Below are 12,170 nucleotides of genomic sequence, written 5' to 3' on the forward strand. Positions count from 1 at the left end.
AATTTCATAGTTTGTATTATCAACAAATACTGAACTGCAGCTTACTTGCTGTGGCCATTGCTCTGGATGAAGGCAAGGCTGAAGCACAAAGAACAGATCGGCTGGTCAATGTGGGTTTGTGAGGTTTTGTGGGAGACGCGACATCTTGCTGAGCACCATCATTTGGTTCAAGAGCTGAAGTTTGATGGAGTCCGGTTCAAGGAGTAGCCGACTTTTGTATGCTTGTAGTTTGAAGTGCTGCTCTATTTGTCCTGGCCCTCCTCCACTGTAACCTTTATAAAGTGACAGTGACGAGTGTGTGTTTTGCCCAATGTTGAACATTTTTGAACTCTTGGTGACCATAAAAAACAACAAATGCTGAGTACTTCCATTACAAACAATTAAAAAAATATGCTTAGGTGGACACGGCCCCTATGTATCAAACGTATCAGGCCAGTTTTGGTCTTCAAAATGCTGATACTGTGCTTCCGTGACTACAGCAAAAAAGCTGCAATAAAATGTAATGTCTTCTTAATTTTAATTTAATAACTCAATGATGCTTTTATAAATTAATTCCTCATTTTAAACAGGTTATGTGTCCCAGAGTTTTTCCTCTCACTAATTTAATGGGATGGATGAGCCACAGGAGCCGCTAACTCTGAAAGAACTTCATTAACATGAGTTTTACTGAAGAGTTTTACTGTCCTGTTGTGGCCTAACACATACTTTACAACTACTGCCAAGAACGAGGAAAATTAAGTATTTCCTTCAGGGACAATGCTGAGTATCTGTACAACATAACAGAAATGCTGCTAGTGAAAACCAAACGTGTTGGACAAGGTTATTGCTGTGTTACGTGTGACACATATATACAGCATATGTGTGTGTGTGTGTGTGTGTGACTTCTGCACTCAATCAGCAGTTTAAGAATGTCCTTGTTGTGTTGTAATGCTTTGCAGAGGACCAGTAAGAAAAATCATCAGCTTGCTGGGATCTTACTCACATGACCAGGTTGGACGGCGCTTGGTTTGCCAAATCAGAATCACTTGACCTGCACAGTTACTTCTAATGTACTGATTACTCCTGCTTTTCATTTGGCTTCCTTAATACTGTAATGGGCTTAGCCTACTTAATTTGCAGTTTAAAGCAATTGCACGACTAATTACTTTACTTTTGAATTACTTTACTTTTTGAAATACCCATACAAATCTGGACTAACCATGAAAAACCATGGATGGACACGCAATACTCTTTTTTGCCCAACACACTTAAAATAAGTGCATTCAGACACAGAAGGAACTGTTTTAGCAACACATGCTGCTTTGTTGGACAGAATCTACAGTGACATTATTGAATAAACTTACTCTCATTGCACATAACATAAAACCCATAGTATCAAAATATCTTTATGCTTTAAAAAGCACCTAGTCTACACTGCTGCTCTTAATCTCCCATTTAAGTCTGTCTGTCCAGCCAACACTTTCAGTCTCTCCTGCTGTGAGTAGCGGTTGCTAGGCAACAATCCAAAATAATGTTCAAAAGTCAATGAAGAGGTTACAAAATACAACTTTCAAAGCATTACGGACTATTTTATATAGAAATCTGAAAATGAGTAACACCATTTTCACAGTCCTCGTGACCTTAAAAAAGAAAGAATAACTCGTTTCACTACTTACATAGTTTCAATGCTTTACCAGTTAATTATCACTTCCCATCAATTGCATGCGGCTGTGTAACCTATCATGTATATTGTCACAACATTTATAAAAAATACCATCATTAATATGCTTTTTCTTGATGGTATCGCAGCAGTTCCATAAAATGCTAGCAAAACTAGTTGATAAGTAAAATATGTCTGTCATTTCTTGTAGCTAAAATGGATTTTTCTCATTATCTAACCTGACAAGACCCAAACTGGAACATGTGTAGGTGTTAAGGCGTTCACTTTTTGTGTTTGAACTGGGAAAAAACCCATTTTACTTTTGCTGATTCAAAGCAATATATTAATGAGAAAACCACTCCCCCAGGATTCTTATATCACTATGGATTCAAACCAGACTTTTCCCTCCTCAATTAGCTATCAGCCCTGCTCTCTAACTTAATAGCACTCTTATCTAAACCTGCAGAAAGGTCGAGCCCACTGGGTGAGTGCGGTGAGCGGATAGCTAACATTTGGTACTCGGACTTTAAGTGTGTGTGAGACAGAGAGAGATAGGGAGTGGTGTGTGTGCATGTGTGGAAGGATGATGAATAACGTGGGTCTGATGGGTAACAAATTTCCCGTGCGCGTGTGTGTGCACGTGCGTATGTGTGTGATGGCGTCGGAAAGATTATGTAGTTTGAAGGACAGCGATTTTCAATGCAGACACATAATTGGGGTCAAACCTTCACCTTTTTCTAAATTTGTAAAATGTGTCCTCTGTCCTTTATTTAAAAAATGAGAAATCAATCTGTCCTCAAGATCTTTTAACCTAGGGTCAGCATTTTCAATCATCTGAATATAAAAAAAGACCTTCAAAAGGTTTTTCAGGCATAACCATTCATTTTCACCTGCTCTGTGTTTTTCAGCACTTGAACCATCCATTCATTCTCATGAACTTGATCCTGTTGTGCTCTTGAAAACCACGAGCGTACACTCCTAACGGTCAGCTGATATGTATGCGCACACACTGAGACACAAACACACTTTTCTAAACCACTCACAGACCTGGACTCTCCTTTTTGGAGCAGATGGGATGACTAAAGGCACTGTCTTTTACCTTCTGAGCGCGGCGTTTGTCTGCTCTCTGGTTCTGGTGGTAGATGCGACTGAAGTTGGAGACAATAACGGGGACGGGCAGAGCGATCACAAGCACACCGCTCAGGGAGCAGATGGAGCCGAAGATCTTCCCGGCAATCGTCTTCGGCACCATATCTCCATAGCTAGAAATGAGAAGAAATGAGACAAAGTGTTGAAATCCACACATGGTGGGGGTAGATACATGGCTTAGGATACACTTGGCATGAAACCTGAGTTAAAATGTTCAAAATAAGTGTTTTAAAAAAAGCCTTTCCACTTTTGATGACGAAGAAAAGCTGGCATATCAAAAGAGAGAGGATGGTTTTTGAATACACCTCGACACTGTGGGGTCTGCTACTGCTTCTGCAGACAAAGCTTTAATTTTATGCTGCCTACCACTCATCAGAAAGGTCCAAAAATAAAGAATAAAAAGAGTGGCAGTAACAGTGGGGGCCCCGATTTCAAATGGTGGCTGATAAAAACACCACAGAGTCCACGTGGATCAGAAGAGGCAATTAATTGCCATCATGCATCAAGGCACCAAAGCAACTGCCGCTCTTTAAAGGTAGTTAAAAGAAAAGTGCAAAGATAAAACTTTGCAGAAATTTCAGAAATTCACTTAAACTTATGGAATTTTAATGGAGACATTAACAGTACACTGCTGTGCACAACCACAACTTTCAGAAGTAGTTCCCTGACCTGACTGCATCCAAAAGCACTTCCTGTTTCAGTGAGCTATATTTATCTTTTGCCTACAATGCCTCCCATAAACTATATAAAACATGGATGTAGTCTCCGTGACGCCATCCAGGTTTCTGAAGAGCCACTGTGAAGCTCAGTGATGGTAGCTCTGTTGCCATCTTAGCAACGATGGACTCCACCAAACTTCTAGCTAATGCAACAATGGGCATAGAGGTGGAGCGTCGGTGGAGCTGAGGCAGGCTGAATGAAGCCTGGTTGCTAAGCTAGCACCTAGCTGTCACTCAAACGGACATGCTCATAATTATACATTACTTTTCCAGACTCAAGGGGCCACTCAGGAACTACTTGATCCCACCACACAGTTCACTGCATTTGATAAGCGCAAAAGTATCAACCGTGATGTACTACACCTTTCAGTGCAGATGCAAAATAGTCCATTTCAAACCAAAATTTTCCAAAACCAAAACAATGAGCTGAAAGACACTGAAATGCTCTGTAAAGCTGAGGGGAACCACAGTGTTAATTCTCTGTGGGTTCTTCATTACATGTGTATATAAGAAGGGTCGTACCCTTCTTAAATACACATGGTACTTTAATCCATTGTTAATATGAGCTAGAGCAGCTTTAACTGTTAAGTCTTTGTTCTATAGGTGAATGAGTGAATGAAGGAGTGATTTCAGACACCGTCAGTCTTCCTTTTTTCCTTTTCTTTATTTCCCACTTTAACTGCTGTTGTTCTCAGCTTCCTCCGGGCTTCAGATAATTCGATTACACAGGTGAATGGCTTCTGTAAAAGGTGGGCAGAGGTAGTGAGATTGGACCACTGCTATCTATGCAGCTCAGACTGGGTATAACAAAACCATGCCAGTGGGATCCAGGGCCAGTAAGAATCCAAGGTTGACTCGCTGGCCAAAGCTGTGGGCCATGACGGCGTGTAGTGGAACAAATTGATTTAAAAACACTTCTAGGACGAGCTTGTAAGTGGTCGGGAAAAGACACTGAAATAGTCTCCTGGAGAGCCTGCTCACATAAAGTTTAAGCATGTGTGATGTGAAACGATGGGAAACCATGTTTTCTGGTGCACGATGGGCACCCTTTCAAGAATAATTAGAAAACAAGAAAGATAATAAGAGGGAGGAAAGATGAGTGCATTTTCTGCATAAGGGTCTATTCTGGTGACCACAGTGCTTAGCCAACTGATTTCCTCAAGAGCCACTTTAAGAAACTGATCAAGCATGGAGGTCTCATTTTGATCCTAAAATTCTCACTAAAAAACTTGTCAAAAGGCAATTTTTTCTCTTGCTCTCTGGCTGTTTGGCCTCTTTGGCTTCTGAGTTTCCTCTCCACTGCATTCTCGACACAATGAGACTCTTGACAGGTAAGCCCCATGCACTGTTGACCACTGTGCCTCTTGAGGGCCGCTCTCTGCCCAGACGTGGGTGGGTGCTGGCTTTCCACTTTTCTGACTATTGTTTTTTTGGCCCAAAGCTCCCACTCTCCATGCTGAAAAGCACTGTAATCGCTAGACTTACCTCCTGCTTACTACCCACAAACTGAAGAGCTGGGGGATTATCACAAACCCAGCCTTCTGCTCTGCCTGAACAAATACGAGCGAGAGGCAAGGACGTGATGTTGCTCAAATCCTCTTTGAAAATTACTTTTTCCACATTTTTTTCCTTTTTACAAAGCAGAGGCGAGAACAGATGATGATAATGACACAAATGAGTTGAACTGACTATAAACTGACACGCTGTTTCAACTTCTTCTGAGACTGATTTGCATTAAATGATGCTGCAGTGAAATAATCTGGTCAAAGTCCAGACACAATTATCCATACATGTGCAAATTGGTGTACTGTATTATAACAATAATATTTGTACAGCTGTTTTTTACGAGGCTTTCCAAAAACCAAAACACAAAACAAAAGTGTAAGGGATTAAACAGTGTGGTTGCCTGCTCTAACGTAACCCGCACGCATTAGCATCTCCGGCTAACTAGCTTAGTCGGCTACTTACAATGTGTGACTTCCAAAGCCATGCAGCACATCATTAACTAACCCCCTTTTCTGATGGGTTTTATGTCATGTTATGTTGGAAAATGCCCCCCTCAGGACTGAGACACCCAATGTGTTTTATTAACCTTTTAAAGGTTTTTCTTTGGAACACTAAAAGTGCTAAAACAGTTTGAAAATATGAACAATGAAGCATAAACCATCAGTCTCCGTGTTACGTAATTAAGTATGTTTTTTGTTAGCTAGGCATCCAAATAGAGTCATGTCAGAACCAAACTTTCCCTACTAGCACTAGCTAGTCCTACCCTAGTTTTGCAGTACTAAAGCTATGCTGCTCTGTTATTTCTAGGTCTTCTAAATAACAAGAAATGCAGTTTTACCGTTGGTCTTTTCACACAATTTCTTGTATGCAGCCATCAAGTGCATATTCAAGATCCTTTTACAGGCTTCTCGTCTCACAGTTTGAAAACGACTCAGAGCTAATGATTGTTAGTAAGATAGCCGGGATAAGACATGCTCGCAACAGCTATCATGAAGGTTGAGAAAGAGAAGCCTGCTTTTGTTTACGTCTGACTGAAACCAGAGACACATTTTTTAAAACATTTCAACTGGTAAATCTTCCACCGTTATGACTGAACTGCACTCGGTATGTGTTGTGCAAGACTGATAGCAACAGTGAGCAAAGGTGGGGCTGCATGTTACGATCGATCACTGAGTTATTAATCATGTTAGCAGGGGCAGTAATAGTTTCTCTTCACACACCAAACTCAAACTCCTTTTTCTTTTTCTGAGTAAAACTTTTTCTCATGTTGTTGGAAAACTCACACAAAAAGGCTGATTTGTACTGTGAGCACAGGCAGCAGAGAGTCAGAAATACGGAGGATTATTAACAAGATTAACGAGATTTGACCACAGGGCTTGTTGTTATTGTTTCTGCTTCTGGCTGCCAGGCGATCAGACAAATGATTTCACAGTGCGCTCTGCTCACCGTCTGTCGGCTGATGAGAGATGACACTCTCCTGGCTGCGTCTCTCACTGCTTTGCTGTACTAATGTTTGACAATTCATACCCACTACGATGTGTCAAACATCATTACAACTGTGATATGGTGGAGTATTCAAAACTTTGCTCTTTGCAGTGAGTTTGGCCACAACAGGGCATTGTATTTAAAGCACTTAAATGATGAATAGTTATAGTTACGACTGCTTTTACGGAGGCACAAAAAGAGGTTGACCTCTCTTTCATTCTGGAGCCATCCCATCACTCTGTGCTGATCACCTGCTGTGACCAACCACTTTCTCTCATAATATTTAAATGTACCTTGTAATCAAAAGGTCCTCTAACACAGAGCAGACGGTCTTTTTTCCAGCTCTTTAACAATATTTTAATTATTATCGGCCCTTTTGGTGTTTTCAGATAATTACTGGTGATTTGATTTTGTTATTCTGATGGTAAAAAAAAATAGTCTACCACTTCCTTAACCTTTGCTCCACGCATTAGGGGTCAAAAACACAGTCCCCTTATTTATTTGAATGAAGCCACTCTGTTGACACAGCGGGGATGCCACACCATCCGACAAGACACCGTGCTGGCCAATCAAGCATGTGCAAATTCTTGGGATTCTAGTATTTCCGCTGTTTACCTGTGATCATCGGGATGGAAGATAAAAGTTGCCACCATGGTAGCTCTTGTTAAATCACGCCTCACAGCATTATAAACCACCATGTGGTGTTTTACCGTTTCATAAACTTTCAACTCACGGATCTGGACTTCATTTCATTGACCGGTGCCTGAAGCAGTATGCCACCACCAGCACAGCCCGCTTAGCACTACTCCTATTAATAACATTAATAATACAATATGACACATTTGTGGAGTAGAAAATGCTTCATAATCAGGCAGCTACTAAATACTGTTAAATTAGAAAAATAAATATAATTGGACAAAAAATAATGTATGAGAAATGAGAAAAAGTAAATATGCAAAGCTTTTACTACACAGTGGGCATGCTAGCACAGAGTGTTGGTGGGATGAAAGGTAGAATGTGGACATGAACATGTAATATTTAGTATTGCTCTTTTAAAATAATTCAAGATTATCCAGGTGCAATACACAGCAGAATGAAGCTCACCTGAAACCTTAAAATCATGGCGTCTTCCTACCTTCAAAGCAGGGACAGTTCAGCAATGTAATAAAATTAAATTATAACTTGTCCAATTGTTCTGTGTATTAGGTGGATCATCACTCAGGGAAAGGTGCTGGATGATCAAGGGTTTCCTAAAAGCAGCAACAACTGATGACTAATAGCGTCCATGTGGACTCTCTGGTGTCTAAAATATACATGACTCACCTTTTTTTTTTTTTTTTTCAATCTGATGTGTCATACCATTTATGGCTGTGTGGTATGTGATATAATTGCATGGCAAGTTTTGCCAGTTATAGCACCAATATGTCTTATTTATTTTATAAATTTCTATTTATTTGGATTTATTAGCACTCTATAGTCTTTTGTGAGGCATTTTGCCTAATCCCATGGCTGTATTTGAATAAACAGACATGTAAATTTGCATCAGTTGCGCATCAGTTTGGACTGCTGGATGGCTGCAGTATGAAATGTCAAGAGTTAGAATTTTCCTCTCATTCAAATAATTATGATTAATTATGGAGTCACTGACAGTCAGAGTTAGAAATACAAATATTTGTGTATAAATAATGCTAAACACTGCAGGTCAGAAAGGCCCTTGTCGCCCCGATAAGCAAATGGCTGGTTTGCCTTGATGACACACCTAACCTTTTCAAATCAATATGCTGATGACCTGAGAAACAGGCCGATATATGGAGTAAATTAAGATTGAGTAAACAATGAATTGTTCAGGAAAAGCCTGACAGAGTAGTTAAACGATGCAACAAGGTATGAAACACAGCAGTGGGGCTATTTCTCCAGTAAACAGCATTCATTATGTTGCTTTTTCCATCTGCCACAGTTTAAAACAGAGGCCTAAGCGGGTGGAAAAATCAATTGCGAGGGAATTTATTCAGTCATGTGTTTTATCCTTTCCAATCTCTCGCTTGTTTTGCTCTTCATTAATAGAAGCTCTGTTGTGGCTTCCACAATATGTGGAAGGAGCAGCGTGCTCCTGATAGATCTGTGATGGGCATCAAATAAAACAGAATTGAATTGGAAGTGCGGCATCAAAAAGGCAATATGAAACCAAAGCAATCAATCTGGCTGAATGATTTCTGCTTATGGGAGGCAGAATTGAAAGCAGCAGAGTCTAACCGAGTCAGACTTCGTTACAGTTGTGATGAGGAACATTAAAAACTGTTATCAGTAGAGCAGCTAAAAGACAAAACTGCTTTTTTTTAATCCTACGGGACATGTGTTATTCTCCCTTTGACAGGTGTTAAGGGCTTACACTGTAATTTGTCATTTTCATTTATTTCTTGAAGATTGATCACCTGTGTGAGAGTACCTGAAAAGGCTCAAAAAACCCATAAATGACCAGAGTTACTGGACATGTAAGTCATCAATCAACACACACACACACACACACACACACACACACACACACACACACACACACACACACACACATCTGCTGGCAGGATTTTGTTCTACCTACTCTTAAGATGTGATCTCCAATTACATATAAGATTTTCAGAAACCTGAAAAAGAACAAAATGTCTCCATTAAGTTAAATATCTACACACTGGAGAGTATTTTACTATATTTATATTATTTCATAAACGATTGTCAGTGATGTTTCTTCCCCAGTAAAGATCCCTGGATGCATTTAAAGATTTCGGGTTTAAACCTCCTCTGAAATATTTCACGTCATATTCTTGTGCATAAATTTACCTCAGTAAATGTTGTTTTGCACAGTCTCATGCAGTGTTTTACTCTGCTCTGTGTAAACATGTTTTAATTTGCTTTACTGGTACTAGCTGGTGCAACAACCAAATCAGAATCCGAATAAGGAATTGCTGTTGCTGTAAATGATACATGGGGTCATTGAGGGATTCCCTTGGGCTGGTTCGACTGTAACTAACAGCTCTGTTGTGTTAATTATGGATGAATCCACAAAACACACAAAAATGAGCAAGTGTTTTGGTCTGGATGACATCAGCAGATAATGACGCAGTGGAGAAAGCGGCCCAGCAGGTGCTCTGATTGAAGACGGAGGCTCGCTGCCGGCTACTGATGCTACCTTCAAGATGATGCGGATGGATGCTAATGCTACAGCTGAAGAACTGATTTAATGGACGATTGGAAACATTCTTGTGAAGCATTTGGAGATCATAACAGATGAATACATTACACTCTGATGCTGAAAACTGAGCACTTTGAAAAGACTTCTGAGAAGAGGAGACAAGTTAAAGAAAACAGGGAAAGACTGAGGAGCTTCAACTTCTTTTGGATTCCCCCAAAAATCTGTCATTGGCTGCAGCACAAGGCAAGACCTCAAAAGAAGGAATGTGAAGAACTTTGAGTTCATTGCTCTTCAACATTACACCATTACACTTTCTAAGAAGCCAAATGCCTCTGGTGCCCATCTGGTGCAATTGATTTAAAGCTGACAAACAAAATGATTAATTTACCGCTTTAAGTCACCATTGATTCCACCAATTCATGGATTGTGTTTCAGGGGGCTTTTGTTGAATGAAGAGAAAGGGCATTTGAATGAAGATATATTTGCTGTAATGAGGTTAAATTGATCCCAAAAAAGCTAATCTAACTGGTTATTATTCATCAAAGTGACAACATCATAGACAAAGAAACAACAATAAATTAAGGTGAATGATTTGAAGTTCCATTTGCTACACGATGAATGATCCTTCCATGTCTTTAAAGGATTAACAACAGCACATTTCTATAAATCTCCTGAATATGTGGTAAGCTGATGAATCCTGATTGCTTCTTCTGACAGATGCACACTTGCTGTGTGACACTGCAGGTTAATAGCAGATCTCTCTGCATGATGTTTACATAATCTGCCCTGAATCTGAATGGCTCTAATAGTATGCTGATAGAATTGGTGTTGGATAATCCCATTGTAGATGCAAGTGCAGAGTTTGGAGAATGTCAGTCCACTCTGCCAGGCACTCAAACAATCAGCCAAACAAAGAGGTAATGAGCGGACATTTGGGAGTGCTTTGAATACACGGAAAACAGGTAACAAACAAAACTGTCATTAATATTGATTGTGTCTTTCACTCTTCTTACTGTCTTTATCTTTTTTCCCTCAAAATGCAATTCAGAGTTGACAATTTTGGTTTATTATCAGATGTAACCAGCCAGCAGTTCTGCCTGATTATCTGAACCACTTAATTTGAGGGCAAAACTGAAAGTGATATGAACCGTAACATTGATGATCTGAGGATTGTGTAAAGCGTTACTCATTGACTTTTGACCACTTGAAAGCAGCAGAACAATCAGTAAACATAAAATTACATATAGCCACCTTTTAAAGTTGATATGGTGAATGTCTTAAAGGACCAGTGTGTATTATTTAGTGGCATCTAGTGGTGAAGTTGCAGACTGCAACCAACTGAATACACTCACTCTGTAGATATAAAGAGCTCATCCTAAGGTAACGAAACACGATGACTCTTTAACCTTTACCCAACAGTTGCCTATTTACACATTCAGCAGAAACAGGGCAACACTAACATTCATTTGTTGGCCCCTCTCTGGCCACCTGGCAAATATTCCAATATTCACTCTCCCTTTAGCTCCGTTTTGGTCTCCACCAACTCCTGAGAGAAATATCTGTCTCTATAAGATACTCCATCATGTTCATCAGCTAGTTGCTAACGTTGTCTAGTGCTGGACAGGTAGGGCTTTTTCACTGAAAACAGCTGCCTGCTGTGTCTGGAAATGAGGTTGATGAGAGCTGTGACAGTCAATCAAACAGGAAAATTGCGGGTCACACAACCAAAATAACAAGCTGAACCATGTTTTCGATGCTGTGTAGAGCTGAGAGGAACTGAGTTGGGTGATTATTATCTGTGGGTTTAGCACTACAACCCCTTTTACATTATACGTAGTCATTTCACCCATTGTTCCCATAAAAATATTGATTGACAGCTTAAAAAAAAGTCTTTCTTTTTAGCGATGTCACCTCATTACCAGATTTAAGCAATTAGTGTGAGTACAGTGCTAATGACCCAAAGTGTAATAAATTGAAACTATGCTACAGTACTATAAACTACTATATGATCAAGAGGTACACAAGAACACACATATACTTGCAGTATATTTGCTACATAAAATACTGCTGTTAAGATGGTATGAGAACTACACATTTCAACTTTTTATTTTTAATCTTCTTATCAGTGCAAAGTCCTGTTGACAGCTGCTGCCTTGTTTTGAATCAGAGTAACATGACATTATACATTTCACTTTCCTTGCAGGTAAAGCCGTGTTCACAGGTCTAACACCTCCCTGCAGCACTGCTGTGGTCTTGTTTGTTGCTCTCTTTCACGCTTTAGGACACATTTATGACCCTCTCTTTTCCTCTCATGAGCACAGAGCCAACACCGAAATAAATCTGCTCTACTACACCTCAAGAACCTGAACATGAGCAATGGCTGGTCTGACCATCTGTCTAGGGGGACTGCAAGGGTACACAACCTGCTGTAATGATATTTACACACAATCTCACCTTTTCAGGAGAGGCGGTGATAACAACAGAAACA

General features: G+C 39.9%; 1 protein-coding gene across 1 annotated transcript in view; it reads right to left on the reverse strand.

Moving 5' to 3' along the window:
- LOC143326801 (A-type voltage-gated potassium channel KCND3-like) overlaps positions 1–12,170 on the reverse strand; it is an 80,740-nt gene that overhangs the window by 15,392 nt on the left and 53,178 nt on the right. The window contains exon 3 of the mRNA XM_076740720.1: positions 2,739–2,901. Coding sequence (XP_076596835.1) covers positions 2,739–2,901 — 163 coding nt within the window. The remainder of the gene's footprint in view (positions 1–2,738; positions 2,902–12,170) is intronic.

This window comes from Chaetodon auriga, chromosome 2 (assembly GCF_051107435.1).
Source record: "Chaetodon auriga isolate fChaAug3 chromosome 2, fChaAug3.hap1, whole genome shotgun sequence".
NCBI lineage: Eukaryota > Metazoa > Chordata > Actinopteri > Chaetodontiformes > Chaetodontidae > Chaetodon > Chaetodon auriga.